Below are 17,520 nucleotides of genomic sequence, written 5' to 3' on the forward strand. Positions count from 1 at the left end.
TCTACCCAAGCAGCTTCATCGCACTTCCCGTCGGCCCCACGCAATCAGCATCAACATTCGCATCATCATCACCCTCATCATACCCATCAAGCCGCACATCCTTCCTCTCACGCTCAGTCTGCTCATGCCAGCACAAGTCACCTCCCTTCCGCCTCCTCCCATGCATATACCCATCAGCCTGACATGAATGGAGAGCACATGGTCGTCGTAGGCGGGAGGCAGAGCCCCATCGCCGGTGCATCTGCGGGCTCAGTGGTGTTCGACAGGGTCTCGGGGAACGATGTGCTCAGTCAGGAAGCCATCTTGCTGGCCATCGACCGACTGGGACAGAGGATGGATACCCAGGTGAGTTGGCCCCGATGCCGATGAAGCATATGCCTCCTGTACCAAGGCGAAGAATGCCAGCGATCCGCAATAAACGACTGACAATGTCATCACGCTCTTGTCCACCTCCCGAGCAGCTGTCGAGACTGGCGTATCAAGTAACATCGATGCAGGTAGTGGTTGATCAGCTGGTTGACGTGAGTACAGAGATGACGAAGGAAGCATCCCTTCGTCATCCGCACGACCATCTGACCATACCATCCTCTGTCTTTCAGCAACAACGCAAGGCCAGCCGCTTTGTACATCAGCCCGATGAGAGCCATCAGGCATCCTCAAGTACCTCTTGGCAACAGCAACAACCACAACAGCAGCATCAGTACGACCGGACCGGGCCTGGGAACACTAGCCCACGCTCTTCCACTACCAATATCCGCAGAGACTCGGAGCATCCCTTCGCCTTTGATCCTGCCGCCGATACCACCCAAGTATTCCAGGCTACTGGCGCATCTATTCCGATCTCTACTCAAGGCAATCTTCACCGCCCCTCGTACCAGAATGAGTACCCTCACCATCACCAGTCATCTATGCGTGGCCTTCCAGCCGGGCCGGAAGCCTCGATGGCAGGCGGCAGCGATGTCCCTGCGGGCTACACGAACTCACACCACCAGGCTACAGCCTCGAATTCCACGAATGCAGACATGAATGGATCGAGACAACATCTGACTATAGAGGAGAATACCCAAATGGGCGGAGGAATGAGCTTTCCCGCAAGTGGCAGCGGCGAAGCGGACGTTGTTGATCGGTACCCGTCCCCTCCGGATCAGAGACCTGAAACTTCGTACGCAGTGACGACCAGCGTTCGTCCCTTTACAGCTGTGGACCATTCACATCGCCCACAGCCGGCTGTCAATCACAATGGTCAAGCTGCGGGTAACTCTGAGCTAGCAAGCGGCCATGCGCAGAGCAACAATGGCAGCATGGATCAGAATGGAGGAGTCAACAGCGTCGAGTTCGAGTTGCAGAATTCAGCGATTGTGCCCGGCGCCTCGACGTATAGTGCTCCGATCAGCAACCATGCGAGAGGCATCGTACCCAACCCTCGTCACGGCATGGCCTTCAGTCGCGTGTCCCCTCGTCAGCTAGCAGTAGGGAACGGACGTATCCCTGGCTATAGTACAGACGAGAGCAGCGTCCCTGGAGCGCTCGAAGGCGCTTCCTCTACGGTCTCCGCCCTAGGGGGTCATGTTCACAGCAGGTCTCTCTACACAGACTCAGTGACGCCGTCGGAGCAACCTTTTCATCCTTTCCCTAGCCACTCTCACGGATATTCTTCATCTTCTCATCAGCATCATCACCAGCCGGCCCCGGTACCGCAAGCGCAATCTTTCCAGAACAGCACGTCATCAGCCCCACCGCGAGGGTATGGTTCCAGCTCTAATGGGAATGGTGGAGCACTGCCTTCCTCTCATCTAAGCGAGAGCCCCTCCTCACTGTCACGCAAGCGCCAAGCCCGCTTGTCTCCACCGCAACGGTCTTCGGGTGCTGCACCGTCCCCTTCGGCTGCTTCGACGAACGACATGGTGGCACCGCTGCGCCGCCTGAAGCGAGAGCCGACAGTAGTCTCTGCCCATCATGGAGAGTTCTCAACTTCGCATAGTCCCGAGGGAGCTCAGGGTGGAATGGAGGGAGCACCGGTGGGACCTATGGGTTCCTACCAATTCTGGGCCTTTACACCTCCCCAGCCTTCCGAGAGCAAGCTGCGACTTCTCCCTGAACCCCAATTCCGCACACTGCAGGCCGCCCGCCTGGATCTGCAGCGCAAGACGGGCAGGACGATGGCCAAGCTGGGTCGACTACCGCTCAAGGACTATCTGGAGGTCAGCCCTCAGGAATACCTGCATGCCCGCAAGACGGGTAGGGCCGTCTACAACGAATGGCTGGAGCCACTGGTGCGCATGGCAAAGCAACCCAAGGACCGCGTCAAGGCGTGTACGAATTTCATCGAGTACACGCATCCTATGTTGGCTCAATGCGAGGGAAGCTTCAAAGCTAGGCAGCTGCTGCAGCAGATTGTCGACAATGCCATTGACGAGGCGACCAATGCACGGAAAAAGGACGTGGCAGGACCGGGATCTGGACATGTTAGCTCCCCTAGTGGGCATTGGAGTGGCAATCCTAGAGGTCCACCAGCAGGAGGACCTCGCCAGGTTGAGTCTAGTGGAGGAACAGTCTGGTCTACTGCGAGTGGGGAGAGCGATGGGGGTGGAGGTCGAAGTGACGTCGGACCTCGTGGTTCTCGGCCGGTACACAATGAAGGTCGAGATCATGAAGGGGACGAGAGGCACGAAGAGGGTGAAGAAGAGGATAATGAGGATGATGAGGACGGAGGGGAGGACGACGGAGATGAGGGTGAGGAAGGACCGGACAGGAAGAAGAGAAGAGGGGAAAGAGAGGACGATGAAGAGAGGGACGAGCTGGAATGAGGGGCGACTCAGGCTTGAGGGCGACCCTGAGGCTCCGAGGCAGCCCCCGGCGAGCTTGTTTGTCGCTCGCAATGTCTCAGGCGCTCAGGCCTTGTCTGTTCTCAACACACGCAACTCGCAACCTTATCTCGTCAATATCCTCTGGGGACGCAGATCCTGTGAGAGCTCACCCATCTATTGCTCCTGGTCTATTTCGACTACCTGAGTCTCATTCAACCTCACTTGCGCTCCCCCTCTCCCTCTCCCCCTGCTTGACTCTCTTCGGCCTCGCCCTCCTGCTTCGCCCCCACCTTGACCGCCAAAATCTTTGCCGTGACATTCCTCAAATTCATCCCCGCCCTCTCAATTCCCAACTCCCTAGCCTTTTCATACGCCTTTACACTCTCCTCTAGTCTCTCACAAGCCTCCAAAACCGCTCCTAGATTAAACCAAACTTCTCCATCTTCTGCCCCAGGCCCAGCTGCCCGATCGATTTCCACGGCTTTTTGAAGATGCTCTACTGCCAAGTCTGGACGAGCGGGAGAGGACATGACGTAGGCTGAGGCTAGGTTGGTATGTGTGTCGGAACTTTGGGGTGAGAGGGAGAGGGAGCGCTGGAAGGAGGCAATCGAGGCGGGTAGGTCCGAGGTCTGGAAGTGAACTACACCTAGATTGAAGTGAGAGGAGGAAGACTCCTTGATCGAATTGCTGTGGGAGAGAGTCTTGGAGTGTGAGCTGGAAAGATTTTTTGTGGAGTCAAGATGGAGAGTGTACGACTCACCTCCTCTCATAGGCCCTCTTGGCTTCCTCCCAGTCCCCCCTCTCAAGAGCATGCGTACCTTCCTCTAGCGCCTTTTGCGCCTCTAGCTCTGCCGGGTCCGAGATCGTCGAATGTGGTGTGGTGGCATCGGCGTACCTCTGCACAGTAGAATGGGTGAAGCTGCGATGCAGAGGAGGAATGGCTTGAGAGCTCCTCGAGGGGACGCAGCAGGGGCTGAGGGAGGGACAGAGAAGAACTCGCGCTGCTGCCGTCGTTGTCCGCGAGGACTGGCCGACGAGAGCACGAGCTGATGGACCTGCAGCTCTGGCGAGCATAACGAGAGAGTGGATAGTCGTCAAGAGGGATATCGGTGGTCCAGGTTAGCCGTTGCTGATCGTACTTGACAGGGAGGTGGGAAGAACGGCTACCTTCCGTCTGTACGGAAGGAGCACTTTGCGCATCGGTGACGTCGCGGACTTTGAACAATCTTTAATCGACTCGTATGACCGGATCCCCGCAAAGTGAACTTCGCAGGACAGAATCACTGTAGAACATCGCCACTTTCCGGATTTCATCGTCGTCATACACACCCTGCTGGCATGAGATAGCGACCATTCACTACTTTTGATCTCGCACACGCAGTCATGGACGGTCCTCCCTCGCTCCTCTCCCCCTCGTCCGACCTCGCCCAGCTCCTCTCCTCTCTGGGCGTATCCACCTCTTCCTCTCCAACACCCTCTTCCTCCACCGGGCCCGACCCGCTCCTCATCGCCCGCTCCCGCCTTGCTGCTCTCAAGACCTCCATAGAGTATGGAACCGAGCAGCTCAAGAGCCTTGCGGGCATCACACCTCTGAGCGCTTCCAGCGGCGAGGGACAAGTGGCGATTCGTACCAGTCCGCCCATTACTTCCAAGCTGTCAGATGCAGCCGGCGGAAGAAAAGAGCCGCCGCCTTTTGTCCTCATTGGGGAAGGGGAAGGCGGCGAGATCGGATTGGCATGTGAGGGAGTGGAGAGGCAGGGAGTGAGCTACACCGTCTTCAACTCGAAGCACGAGGCGATTCTCGCTACAAGACAGATTGTCACTGGGCTCATTGAGCATTTTGAGACGCTGCGCAACCACCTGGTCAAGGAAGCTAAGGAACGGATCGAGGAGACGATGCAAGCGGCTCAGGCTGCAGGGGCAGTCGAGTCCCCTACTGGTGCTGGCCCCTCGTCAGCTTCCCTTGCACATCTCCAACCGCAGGCCCCCCAGCCCGCTACGCTGGTGGACGAAGATGGGCGGGTTCTCAACGAGGAGGGTCTGCCCTTTGTGGACTTGAATGAAGAGCTGCCAGATGAACAGAATTCAGGAGGAGCTGGTACGTCTACGCGGTCCATCCTTCCCACGTTTGAGCCTCAAGAGAAGCTCACGGGAGAGGCGAGGAAAAAGTGGATTGAAAGCGTCTTCAGCAGGTTCGGTCAAGAGGACGAAGAGGATGAGGAAGTAGACGAAGAGGAAGACGGAGAAGGCTCCACAAGACCGTCTGTCACCTCCTTTGGACCTTCGGATACTCGCATTTCGTCGCCTCCGCTTTCGTCTAGGTCGGCTGCGCCTTCAGTTCCTGCAACGCCCCCCGTATCTCGTCCTTCTACCGAGGCGACTCCGCTCAGATCGGTCCTGAAGCCTTCCTCGCGGCCTACCACTCCAAGACCATCTTTTGGCTCGTCAGGCATCCGGAAAGGATTCCTCAACATGAATCCGAGCAGCCCAGCTGCTATCTCTAGCTCAGATCCACTCGAGGCATACGAGGCTGCCACGGAGGCTGCGAGCGACGACGAGAGTGGTGGAGGAGCCAGAGGGCGAGCAAAGACCCTCAAGGCGGAAGAAGAGAGGATGAGCAAGAGTGAAGAGTTGCCGTCTCGATCTGCGCTGGGAGGTGTGAAGGAACGAAAGAGGAAGAAGAGCGTGAGGATACAGAGCCCTGGACCATCTGCCTTTAGAGAAATACCGCCAATTGAGGGTGGAAATGAAGCTTCAACAGCTTTGACGAGCAGCAGCAGCTCCCTCCTCCCGCCCGCTCCGGTCTCCTCGAACGCGAGATCCGCTTCTAGCCTACGAAACGAGGAAGAAGATACAGTGAGCCTGGAAGCAGAGGCTGCACGGATCCTGACCCTGCTCGGACCAGAAGTGGTTCAGGGCACTCCTGCCGGTGACGAAGCGCTGCGGAAGCTGAATCTTGAGGAGGAAGAGCGGAGAGCGCAATTACAGGCAGAGGAGGTCCGGAGGCTCCGCGAAGAGAAGAAGAGGGAAGCGGAGAAGGGCAGAGAGCAAAGGCCCGCGATTGGTCTGCAAGTCAAGGAGCGCGAGAGAGGGACTGCTAGTACGAGCGCAGGGGCTACGAAGGTGCCAGCTGCTGTGCAGAATGCGAAAGTCAGCGCCTTCAAGCGAGGTTTCCTCAATGCTCCCTACAAGCCATCGCCATCAGCTTCGAAAGCCTCGACGTCGAGCTCTTCCTCCACAAAGCCAACGACGGCATCTTCACCTGGGCCGAAAGATCCAAAGGTCTCTCTCGGCATGTCCGCACTTGACCGGTCCTTGATCAAAGATGCCCCTCTCTCTCAGGAGCGAGAGGCGAAAGGTTTACCACCAGCCGTTCCTCATGCTCGACCTAGCAAGGCCTATGCCGAGAAGCTGGAGAAGAAGCAGCAGGCAGATCCTATCACCTCTGCTGAGGAAGGCGCTGAGCGGCTCAAGGCAGCGAAGGTTGTCGATACTGGCTCCGAAGAGGGAAGCAAAGTCCGCTTCAAACTTGCTGGTACTGATGGCGGGGACGAAGACGGCGACGAGCAGGAGCGGAGACAGGTAGAGGAGCAGACTGCGAGTGCGAGGCAACGTCGAGAGGACCTCGAGGAAGCCGAAGCGGAAGAGGCTCATCATGAGGCTGCTCTCGTTGAAGTCGACGACGATGAGGATGCTGGTGAGATCGATGAGCACGACGAAGAGGCCTATGCTCGTGCTGCCTATGCTTCCGGCGATCATTCAGACGACGAAGGCGATCTGAGTGCTGCCAAGCTTCGCCAGCGCTTCGACCTGTTTCAAGACGAGGACGATGAAGACGAGCACGACTCAGACTGGGATCTCGAAGATGAGGACGACTATGGTCCCGATGATGATGAGGACAATGACCCCTCGAGTCTGGTCACTGACCTCGAGTCCGCCGAGCTGGCTCGCTCCTATGCACTGGCCAAATCCCAGCAGATGGCTTCTCGCTCACAGATGACCGAGGAGCGTCGAAGAGATCTCGAAAGGGCCATCAGCGGAGAGCTCTCTCGCGGCCGGGACGCAGACGAGGAAGAATCCGGAGGCGATCTCTGGACAGAGGAGGAGATCGATGGCCGAGACCTCTCCTCTGTCTTGGACCCGGGCGAGGCGGCAGAGCGCGAGGGAGCAGGCCCGAACACGAAGATGAGTCGCTTCCGCGCTAGCAGGATCGTCAAAGCCCTTGGTATGGGCGATGGTGCAGTGGGCAAAGTCCCCAGTCGACCAGAAGCTGGAATCAAGCCTGGAGCGGATGAAGCTGATCGACGCGCCGATGAAGCGGGTCACGATCTGGCCCACCTACTGGAAGGAGCTACCAACATCGGACCCGAAGGTAGTACCGGCGCCCACGCTTCGACTTCCAGGCCTTCACGAGGAGCAAATGGCAAGGAGCAGGAGCAGGATGGTGACCAGCCTGTTCCACCCGTGATGATCCTTCCCTCTCTCACACCTCTCCGCTTCCCGCGCAAGGCCGGAGGACCTCTACGTACGGAGCCATTGACGGAGGAGGACCCTCTACCCAGGGAAGGGGTAGATCTGGAAGGAGAGACAGACGAGGATGAGAAAGACGACATGCTCATGGATATCATGCGCGCACGTCTGCAAGAGAAGCGGGATCGAGAGGAACGCAAAGCCGAGGGAGGCTCACCAGCAAATGCAGCTGCAAAGCCACGGGCAAAGGGGGAGAATGGGAAGCGCCGCGAGGAAGGGGATATTGGCGATAGCGGAAAGGCTATGCCTGCACCGCCTGCGCTGAAGAGCAGTAGAGTCAGCAGCAACCCCAGTGTCAAGGAAAGTAATGGCACAGCTTCACTTCTAAGCTCTAATGGACTCACGCCGCCATCTAATCATAGCAGCTCCCTCGTCGACGCATCTCCTTCCGCTAGCGGGACGAAGAAGTCGCAGAGCAACAGCGACGCAGACACAAGAGCGCCTACTGCGGAGGCAAGCGAGGAGGCAGAGCCGAAGCCGAAGATGTCAAAGTTCAAGGCTGCTCGTCTAGCTGCTGCTCAGGGAGGTGCGGGCACATGAGCGACTGGGCGAGTGCTCGATGTCTGTGTTGCGAAATACATACATATTGCTGATTGTTTGCTGTGCGAGCGATAGACATGTGGAAAGCGTATGATAGGCTACAGATGGAGGAAAAGCGTCTTGAAGCTCTCAATGCATCGAAATATCCATTTCCTCGATGTCCAACTCGTCACCGATGTCATCCGTGGTGTTAAAGTGCTTCCAGAGATCCTCGTCCTCATCCTCGTCTCCTGGCCCTTCTTCCTCTTCTCGCACGGAGTCTGTATTGCCGACTCCGAGGTCAATGATTTCCGCAGAGCTATCACCTTCCTCTTCTTCTGCATCTTCACCCTCTCCCAACTGACCAATTTCCCTTTGATGTTCCATCTGCATTACCATCTGCTCCTCCTCACGTCGACTCCTCGAAGCCAGCGCGTCCTTCCATCTTTCCTCTCCCCTCTCAGCACGCCATTCGCATCCCTCACGCCACTCACACCCATTGCACTTCCACGTCTCACTCTCTTTTACTCCCCTTGGCATGCGTGTCTGTAGCCAGAAGCCTAGGATGGAGGAGAGATGGAGGGAGAGGAGACGGGGAGAGTGCGTGTAGTGGACTGTGCCGATCAGGGTGGACTTGCCGTCGGAGTTGCTCTTGCTGCTACTGCCATTGCTGTTTTTTGGCGGAGCGGTGGGAGTTGAAGCGAGCGATGGAGAGTTGGCGCTTGTCTGATTCACCTGTGAGCCATTGGTCTTCACCGCGCTAGATTCTTCCCCTCTCGCCTCGGCCAACCTGCGACTCTTCCTCCTAGGCTGCTGTGAAAACGGACTAGAAGACGCCTGCGATAGTCCGGACACAGTGGAAGCGCTCGATCGCCGCTTGCCTCTTCCTCTTGTCTTTATTGGCGTAGCGACAGGCGGTGAGCCTTGACTCCCTTCTTTGCCTTCGCCATCTTCTGCCCCAGCGCCGGACAGGCGGACCTCGGCTTGACTGTCGAGGCTCATCTGGATTGCGAGCATCAGTTGCACTTCGTCGTCATTGTCGGCGTCGTGCATAGCAAGACCGTTCGCCTGGGTAGCAAAAGGGAGAGTGCTGGTCTGGTGTCGTACTGCCTCACCCGCAAGCGATTGAGGCGTGTCTGACGAGCCGACCTTCTCAGAGGGAGGTAGCGCCTTGCTAGTCTCCTCCGGATCCCTCTTCTTCTTGTTCCTCTTCCATCGGCCTCCTTTCTTGCTCTGCAGACGGTAAATCAGGCTCAAGCTCGTCTGCAGCGCTGCAGCATAGTGCGTGCCCTCTTCGGGTCCAGTCTCCGCGGAGAGGCCAGCCTGCTTACGAGCGGTGTAGATCAGCTCGACTAAGGTCTTGTCTGCTAGCTGAGCTACATCGGAGAGACTTTGCACACCAGGCAGGATCTCCTGCGAAGCAGTGAGGTCAATCGGTTCCTCTCTGCCTCCTCTTGTGCTCTTTCTACCAGTCGGAGGCTCAATGCCCTCTAGCAGTACCTGTGCATCCTCCAGGAAAGCGTCACTGAGCGTCTCACGAGCTTCGAGGCCCAGCGAGGAGAACAGCCGTTCAAATTCTACGGGCGTAGCATCAGTGTCGAGGAGCAGACCGACGTCCCTCTCTGCTTCGCTGGGGTCTCTTGCGGCGTCAGCCACCTCTTTTCCAAGGTGGGCAGCCCGTCGGCGCATAGCTCCGAGACAAAGGCCGTCGAGGAGCCTCTTGTAAAGCATGGTCTGCAGCCTCGCCGCTCTTTGATCCACTATCGCTGGTATGGCAGGGAAGAGACGTGTCTTGGTGTCGCCAAGGAAATAGCCGAAGCGCGGCGAATCAGGCGGTCCAGCATCCACTTTCCGGTCAACTTTGGGATTTCGCGATGGTTGCTGAGACGAAGGAGCTGCGACTGCCTGCGACGATTGCATGCTCTGGCTAGGGACTGGCGCAGATGAAGCTTCCGCAGGGGATAAGCCCGCAGCCGGCGCAGCCACGTCCACCTCAAGTAGATTCTCAACCTCACCCTGACTTTCGGAGACTGTCGCTGAATCCGCCAGATCAACTGCTCCCTTTGTCACACCAAAGAAGCCCATTAGAGTTCCCTTGGCAGGCGACTTCTGGCTCTTTTCCGGCGTAGCTGGGGCTGCGCTCTTGCTTTGACTGGCCGTTGGGCCTCCTGCTCGGCTCTTTGCCTTGTTCTTACTCTTTGCCGCCATCTTCTTGGCAGCTGACACTTTGCGCTCGTGCGCCTTCCACTCCTCTTGAGAGGCCCATTGCTTCTTGCCGGTGCCTGCGCTGGGGGACTTAATCTGGGTCTGAGGATTGGCAGTCGAAGTGGACGATGTCTTGTGAGGTGAAGTTGGAGGTGCAAACGGTAGCTTTGGCTGATCTTGTGGAGGCTCCGCATCTAGCACAGAAGGCGGTTGTTGCTTACGCTTCTTCGGCGCTAAAGGTCGTCTCTCGATTTCATCAATGATGCCCATCACGAGATGGTCCTGTACCCATCCGAAGACCGGCAGCTCTCTGACACACCCTCCATCGATGAGCGCTCTGAGTCCAACCACCAGTCTCAGCAACCTCAAAGCCCAATCGTCCTCTCTACTCTTTGTCTGCACATACACCTTCTCAGGATGAATCTCCTCCTCAAGCTTCTTGTGGATCTCTCGCCCAGCTACCTGAATCTCTTCCTTCTTCTCGGCTAGCACAAAGTTGGGTCGAAGAACAGCGCCAGAGGGGAGAGCCACTTCCGTGGGCCGCTGAGAGGCCGGGAGGAAAGAGAGGCCGAAGATGCCATACTGGTACGAATACTCGCACCAGGTGGGGCCGACTAGCTCTGTGACGCTAAAGTAACCCTTTGATTCCACGTAAGCTGCTAGGGACGACGGAGCGATGTGCGAGCGACGTGTCCCGGGGCGGCGTTGGCGCTGACTAGCCTCCGCAGGGGACGAAGTAGGTGAAACAATGTCCTTCTCTTCCTTCGTGCTGGTCGCTGTCGCAGGCGGTAGATTGGCGGCGGATCCGGTGGCGTGACTTGAGCTTGGGCCATGACCTCTCTGATGATCTTCGAGGCTTACAGATGCACTCGTCCCGGAGGACGGTGGCAGGGCCACTTCAGTTGCTGCCTCAGCTGTCCTCTCCTCGGCAGCGAGACTCGGACTGACCGCATGATGGTCAGACCCACTTGCATCAGCTCGGGCCTTCTCCATCACTTCCTCTTGGGCAAGGCACTTGCCACCCTATCAACGATATGGCTATAATTACTGCCTTACTCTGAGCAACTTGCTCGGACTCGCTCCGACCAACAGACTGGGACACGGGTGCCCAGGGTCACTCATGTGCTTGCTCGCATTGTCATCTCCCAGACTACAACACTGTCGCTTGCTAATCCTCGACGGACAGAGCAATCTGCTGATCGCCAAAAGGTCGTGGTGAGGCTCCGATTGTCCGAGAAGGGGCAGGGGTAGCGGCAAGGAGGTGGCGGACAGGGGCGCGGGGTAAGGGATTCCTGTTCTACCGGCTGACCGGGGCAGACGAGGGTAAAGGCACAGTGGGGTGCGGAAAGGGAGGACGCGTGGTACGGCGTGGCTGTTTGGCTTGGCTTGGCTTGTCCCTTCGGGATTTGAGCGCCACGTGGTGGCTTCCGTGGATCGACTCGGGGGCGGGAAGGGGCGATGCTGTGTCTCGGTGGCGTCGCTCGGCGGGAAAATATAATAACACGTCGACCCCGCATTTGTGTGGCTGCAAGGGACTGCTATGAGGGCTATCAACCCATCGGAGCCCTGCACCACGACTGAGTCAGGGGGAAGACGCGGAAATGGTTGACTGGTCACTTCCAAGGTCAAGGAATGCTCTTACCTTTACAATTTAGGTCTCGCCGTTGTCTTAGAGCGCTCATCGGCCAGCCTGCAAGCACAAGCGCAGGGGAGATGCGCCGTCGGAGACTAATCTAGCCTTGCTCGGCAAGGTTCATAGATGCATCTACTACGCGTCTTGCTTCATCTGTGCCTGCCTACAGAGGAGCACGGCGACTCAACGGCCATGAACCTTGCTCACGTTCCGCGAGAGCCATATCATCATCGGCAGAGCGCCAAGAAGGGCTCGGCGCCAGTACTCTAGTGGCAGAGGCGAGCCAAGTCAGTGAATGTTAATCAGAGGTTCGAATGACATTCTATTCTCCTCTCCTCCCCCCTTCCAAGGTACAAGCCCCGATTGGGACAGCGACGTTTGTCCGACGATGAATCTCGACATGCCTCTTAAGAACCAGGGAGGCTGTCAGACGCTTTACGCTCATTCCTCGCACCTTCACCTTTCTGAGTCTTCGCCCTCATCCATCCTCCTTCATATTCTTAGTTTCGGGCCGGTCCCAAACTGAATCCGCAATTACCCGTTCACTCTTATAGGTTCCTCCCTCGTCTTTGACGTCGCCGCTAGCCGTCCCGTCAAGACCTTTATCCACCCTACCTGACCGTACGAATCTGCCAGCGCTAGCGCTATTGGGTAGACACTTCATCCTTGGTCATTTTCATATCCTCACTCATCCACCTCCTTCAGAATGGTCAAGCTCGCCCTTTCCTCTGCTCTCTTCCTCTTGGGCGCCTCTACGTCCTACCTACCCACCACTTCCGCCGCACGATCAGCGCAGCAACCCGCTCGTCGTGCGCACGGTGCCGCGGAGCGTGCTGGACTCTTGCAGCGGGACAGTGTGCCAGGCTGGATCGATGCTAGACGAGACCTGTCTGGTCGTGTGGCAGAGTCGATGATGGTCAGGACTGTGGATGAAGAGGATGAGATTGAAGAAGAGGAGCTCTTCTTGGACATGAAGCACAAGAGAGAACAGGAGAGGCACGCCAACAGGAAGAGAGCATGTGCTGCGACTTCTTCGACTACTTCCAGCTCGAGCAAGGCTTCGAGCTCGACAAAGACTAGCAGTACGGCGAAGACTAGCAGCACGACAAAGACGACCAGCAGCAAGGCGAAGACTAGCAGTACAGCGAAGACCAGCAGTACAGTGAAGACTAGCAGTACAGTGAAGACTAGCACAAAGACCACTAGCAGCAGCTCTACTAAGCCTCTGTCATCCATTGCCGCCGCCGTCTGCACCGGTAAGGCGTCATCGACTGCCTCCGCCTGCTCTGCAAAGAGTTCGTCGTCGTCTTCGACGTCGACATCTACCAAAGCTTCCTCAACTTCGTCCAAGGCAAGCTCTTCGAGTACGAGCAAGACGAGTACATCCACGTCTACATCTACAAAGGCTTCGTCTACATCTACCAAGGCTTCGTCTACATCTACCAAGACTTCATCTACCCCTACAAGCACATCTACCAAGGCTTCGTCTACTTCGACGTCCACATCGACCAAAGCCTCGTCCACTTCGACGTCCACATCGACCAAGACGAGCACCACGACAAAGACGAGTACTACCACCAAGACGAGCACTACCACGAAGACGAGCTCGACAAAGACGACCAGTACCACTGCCTCCACCCCTACTGGCAACTGGACTCTCGTTGATGACTATTCCGGTGACACCTTCTTCGACAATTGGTACTTCTACGACTATGCTGATCCCACCCATGGAAACGTCGACTATTTGGGTGAATCTGACGCGTATGCTGCTGGTTTGGCTTATATCAATGACAAAGGTCAAGCTATCACTGCCGTTGATTCTACCAACAACTACTCCTACGGTGTCAATCGTCCTTCGGTACGATTGCAGAGTAAGAACTCCTATGCTACTGGATTGGTTCTCTGGGATATTGAACACATGCCGGTAGGATGTGCAGTCTGGCCTGCTCTCTGGTCCAATGGTCCTGGTACCTGGCCATACGGTGGTGAGATTGACTTGCTAGAGGGTGTAGGTGATCAACCCTGGAACAGTGTCACATTGCATACCGCCAATGGGTGCAATGCTACTGCAAGCAGCTCTACGAACCTCTACTCTGGTACGCTCAACAGAGAAAACTGCTATGCCTATGCTAACCCCACGGGTGGTTGCGCTATCACCAAGGGTACTACCAAGAGTCCCGCCTATGGTTCGGGAGTAAACGCCCTCGGTGGTGGAATCTACGCAGTTCAATTTGACACTACAGGTATTACAGCCTGGTACATTCCTCGTGCTTCCATCACTACCGATATCACCAATGGTGCTCCCACTCCTTCCAAGTGGATTGAACCAATGGCAAAGTACTCTCCGGATTCTTGCGACTTTGAGACCTACTTTGGTGCACAGACACTCATTGTTACAATGACCTTGTGTGGTGATTGGGCTGGATCTACCAACGTCTATGGATCCAACTGGGCAGGGAATGGTGAAAGGTACTGTCCAGGAAATTGCACAGCGAGGGTCATGACTGGTAGCAACTTTGAGGATGCATACTTTACATTTAACTCGGTAAAGGTTTACCAGCAATTGAGCTAGACCTTGCTGCTGCTGCTGCTGCTGCTGCTGCTGCTGCTGAGGTCTAGAAGGTAGATACCCATCCCGAGTTGTATATAGAGTCTTCTATTCCCCCCAAATGTTTGATACCAGACTTCGAGTCCTTGCTTCTGTTTTTTTCCCCCCTTCCTTGCCCTGTTGCTCCTTCTATGCAACGCTACAGCCATCGAGGTTCGAACAGCGCATATCCTCCCTTTTCCTCTTCCTCTTCTCAATCCAAAGTACCTTTTCTTCTTCTTTTTCTTGCACCCTACATTGCTTGCTTGTGTCTGTGATTGCTCAAGAGTCGAGGGTAACGATGCGGTGATTGATTTTGCTTATGCTGTGTCGGTTGTGGGTATCAATGTACAATGCTCTCCTCATCCCTTCCCTTTCCTTCCCTCCCCTCCAGTGACTCGCTTCAGATACACCTATTCGATGCGGCAGCGCCCGCTCCTACACTGACTCTCCTCCTAGTCTTCTCCCTCTGTTCCCTCAATACCGCTCTACATTCGCTAGCCACACCCTCTGCACCAGGCACTCCCTGTGCAATCCACGAGGAGAGAACGGCTTCGTGACGTCCCCAGAGCGCTTCGGCTGCAGCTAGACCTGTGGGCAAGAAGAGGGGGAAAGGGAGGAGGATGGAATTGATGAGACAGGTGTTGTTGAGGAGAAGTATCATTGTGCGGACTGACCTGAGTTGCTGCCTGTACCTCCTCCCCCTTGGTCCTCGCCCAGTGCAATGAGGTCCCTCAATCTCATCGGGAGAGTGACAATGGGCACCAGATCCCTCTGAACGTCTAATGCCTCTACGTGCGAGGTACCCTGCTGCGAATTTGCGTTGCTGTTGTTGGAAGAGGGAGGCGGTTGCGGGTAGATGGGCAAGAGCGCGGAGCGTAATTGAGCTTCCAGACGGGACATATTGTCGAAGGAGGATGCGAGGGTGGCTAGGGTCGGAGAGAGGGATTCGGCGTGGGACTTCATCTGCGGAGCGGGCGAGGAAGAGAGAGGCACGACGTTAGTGGATAGTCGTATCTCTCCATCTATGGCTCTGAGCTGCGCCGGACGTACCTTGCTGATGGTCTCGCTTGCTGAGACGAGATCGGTGTGATGGTTGTACACGAGGGATTGGCGATCTCCGTCCAGCTCGCGAATCTCTGGGAGAGGTGGTGCGGGGGAGTTAGTGAGCTGGGGTAGCTCGGAGATGAAGCGTCCCATCTTCTGTGCTCACCAGTGAGCAAATCACTCTGTGCCTTGAGCAATCCCGAGATGTTCTCCCTCTTTACCAAGTCCCTGTACTTTTGAGCTGGATCATCAATGGGCGGTGGTGGGCGTGAAGCAGCAGTGGCAGAGGAAGAGGATGGTGCAGATGCGAGACCATAGTAGTCGCGCAGTCGATCCCTCTCTGCTCTGGAGGAAGGTGCGGGTGCGAGGGTGGCTGATGGTGCGGACATGGGTGGTGCGGGTGGGTGATGGTAGGCGGGGTGGTGGGTATAGTATCTGCCTGTGTGTTGCGAGTGGACTGTGCGTGCGGTGTGCATGGCGTGCGTGTGGCAGTGCGCGTGTGTGAGGAGACGTGGCTGTGGCTGTGGCTGCTGCTTCTTCTGTCTGTCTAGGCCTTTTCCCTCTGCCTGCTGGGAAGGAGCGTAGCATTCTACCTTCTACCTTTGCTTCCTCTTCTGTCCTTTGATTGCGCCGTCCATCTCAACCTGGTCAACATACTCTCACGTAGACCAGCATATCCGACCCTTTCGACACAACAGACTGACTGCTGCTCGCAAGCACGTCACCTTTACCACCAACCACCAACACTCCCCAACACGCCTGGTGCTCTCCTCCACTTGTCCTCGTGGTCACTACCGCACCACATCACCTTCTGGCCACAATCATGGCAGGCAACAACAATAAGCCAAAGGTCAGCTCTGCCTCGTCGGTAAAAGCTCAGCCTCCCGTTCCCGCACGCACCGCCTCCATTGGCGAAGATGAAGAACAGGAGAGGGCACTCAGGAAGTTTGTAGAGACACAGGGGCACTTTAGTCTTGTTCGGTGAGTGGAGTGGACGCCAACGTACATGGTGCTGGAGCTCTTGCACTGACACAGTCACACCAATATCCCTGATCATCTCACTGCTACTTGTTCCCCGTCCTCCTCTTTTCCCCCTTGCCCTCACGCCCGCCCCGCCCTGACAGCAACTTCCGCCTAGCCGATGCCTTCACCATCATGAATGCCTTTTGCGCCGGCCAATCCCTCTTCTTCTCTGCACGCTACCTCGCCACGAACGACACCCAGTATGCCTGGCTGGCACTCTGGTGTCCCTTTTTCGGTGCCATCTTTGATCTGCTTGATGGTAAGATTGCTAGGTGGAGGGGAGGAGGAAGTATGCTTGGACAGGAGCTAGACAGTCTGGCCGACTCGGTGAGTATAAGCGGGAAGCAAGGAGAAGCAGAGCAGAACACCATCAATCAACTTCCGTGATCTCTGACATCCTCTCCCTTCTCACTCCTTTTGCCTCTCTTCCTTAGATTTCCTTTGGCGCCGCACCCTGCGTCGCAGCCTTCACCCTCGGCCTACGCACTCCCGTCGACACCCTCATCCTCACCTTCTTCATCTGCGCCGGCGTAGCCCGTCTTGCCCGCTTCAACGTGACTACTGCCACTGTCCCGCATGACAAGTCTGGCAAGGCCAAATACTTTGAAGGTCTACCCATCCCCACCTCTCTCATCCTCGTGGGTGGGATGGCTGCCAGCCTCCTCTTTGGCAAATTCGAGGGAGCAGAAACTGTCAGCATGACCGGCGGAGCATGGCAGTTCACCAATCGTCTCGTAGGCTTCGCAGCCGGCTCCTCCTCGTCCACAACGGGCAAGACGGGCCAGGTGTTAGGTCTGGTAAAGGGATACACGTACGGCGTTCCCTTTGGAAAAGTCGTAGTGGGCCTGCGCGACGTTGCGGCTGTGGTGGGCATCAAGATGGGCCCCCACCTCAGGGGTACGAGGGAGCAGTGGTATGAGAAGCTCACAGTCGAGTTTCACTGGGTCTCACTGGTCTTCCTAGCTTGGTCGGTGGCCATGGTCAGCAAGACGCTTAGGGTTCCCAAGCCTTGAGTGCGCGAGCGTAGCGAGGGTCAAGAGTAGAGGGATGGGCGGAGATCAGTGCGACAAGACGGAGGAGCTCAACAGGAATGCAACATTTGGGTTTGTCAGGAAGGAAGAAATGGGGAGGCACGACATGCTCAAGTACCTCGAGACGTCACACGGATA

At 56.6% G+C, this 17,520-nt stretch overlaps 7 protein-coding genes across 7 annotated transcripts; 4 read left to right on the forward strand and 3 right to left on the reverse strand.

Annotated features, from left to right (window-relative positions):
• Nucleotides 1-183: 183 nt before the first annotated feature.
• On the forward strand, nt 184-2,807 carry BCV69DRAFT_299499 (hypothetical protein; the record flags this gene model as incomplete). Its single annotated transcript, XM_025494337.1, has 3 exons — nt 184-345; nt 462-521; nt 600-2,807. 3 exons carry the CDS (start codon nt 184-186, stop codon nt 2,805-2,807), a joined length of 2,430 nt encoding a protein of 809 aa, XP_025347527.1.
• Nucleotides 2,808-3,025: 218 nt separating this feature from the next.
• On the reverse strand, nt 3,026-3,881 carry BCV69DRAFT_299500 (TPR-like protein; the record flags this gene model as incomplete). Its single annotated transcript, XM_025494338.1, has 2 exons — nt 3,026-3,494; nt 3,568-3,881. The coding sequence occupies 2 exons, from the start codon at nt 3,879-3,881 to the stop codon at nt 3,026-3,028; spliced, it is 783 nt and encodes a 260-aa protein (XP_025347528.1).
• Nucleotides 3,882-4,075: 194 nt separating this feature from the next.
• On the forward strand, nt 4,076-8,355 carry BCV69DRAFT_283242 (hypothetical protein). The gene has a single exon (XM_025492637.1). It carries the CDS (start codon nt 4,191-4,193, stop codon nt 7,875-7,877), a length of 3,687 nt encoding a protein of 1,228 aa, XP_025347529.1. The 5' UTR covers nt 4,076-4,190; the 3' UTR covers nt 7,878-8,355.
• BCV69DRAFT_283243 (hypothetical protein) lies at nt 7,906-11,392 on the reverse strand. The gene has a single exon (XM_025492638.1). The coding sequence runs from the start codon at nt 11,052-11,054 to the stop codon at nt 8,007-8,009; it is 3,048 nt and encodes a 1,015-aa protein (XP_025347530.1). The 5' UTR covers nt 11,055-11,392; the 3' UTR covers nt 7,906-8,006.
• A 1,953-nt stretch (nt 11,393-13,345) lies between these two features.
• Nucleotides 13,346-14,266, forward strand: BCV69DRAFT_249468 (glycoside hydrolase family 16 protein; the record flags this gene model as incomplete). The annotated part of the gene is made up of 1 exon (XM_025490339.1): nt 13,346-14,266. A coding segment is annotated over one exon (921 nt), but the record flags the coding sequence as incomplete, so codon positions are not given.
• A 418-nt stretch (nt 14,267-14,684) lies between these two features.
• Nucleotides 14,685-15,717, reverse strand: BCV69DRAFT_312963 (hypothetical protein; the record flags this gene model as incomplete). Its single annotated transcript, XM_025494988.1, has 4 exons — nt 14,685-14,872; nt 14,959-15,247; nt 15,335-15,420; nt 15,495-15,717. The coding sequence occupies 4 exons, from the start codon at nt 15,715-15,717 to the stop codon at nt 14,685-14,687; spliced, it is 786 nt and encodes a 261-aa protein (XP_025347532.1).
• A 186-nt stretch (nt 15,718-15,903) lies between these two features.
• BCV69DRAFT_283245 (hypothetical protein) lies at nt 15,904-17,517 on the forward strand. Its single transcript, XM_025492639.1, has 3 exons — nt 15,904-16,309; nt 16,453-16,678; nt 16,786-17,517. Exons 1-3 carry the CDS (start codon nt 16,152-16,154, stop codon nt 17,362-17,364), a joined length of 963 nt encoding a protein of 320 aa, XP_025347533.1. The 5' UTR covers nt 15,904-16,151; the 3' UTR covers nt 17,365-17,517.
• Nucleotides 17,518-17,520: the final 3 nt, after the last annotated feature.

This window comes from Pseudomicrostroma glucosiphilum, assembly GCF_003144135.1.
Source record: "Pseudomicrostroma glucosiphilum strain MCA 4718 unplaced genomic scaffold BCV69scaffold_8, whole genome shotgun sequence".
Taxonomy (NCBI): Eukaryota; Fungi; Basidiomycota; class Exobasidiomycetes; order Microstromatales; family Microstromataceae; genus Microstroma; species Microstroma glucosiphilum.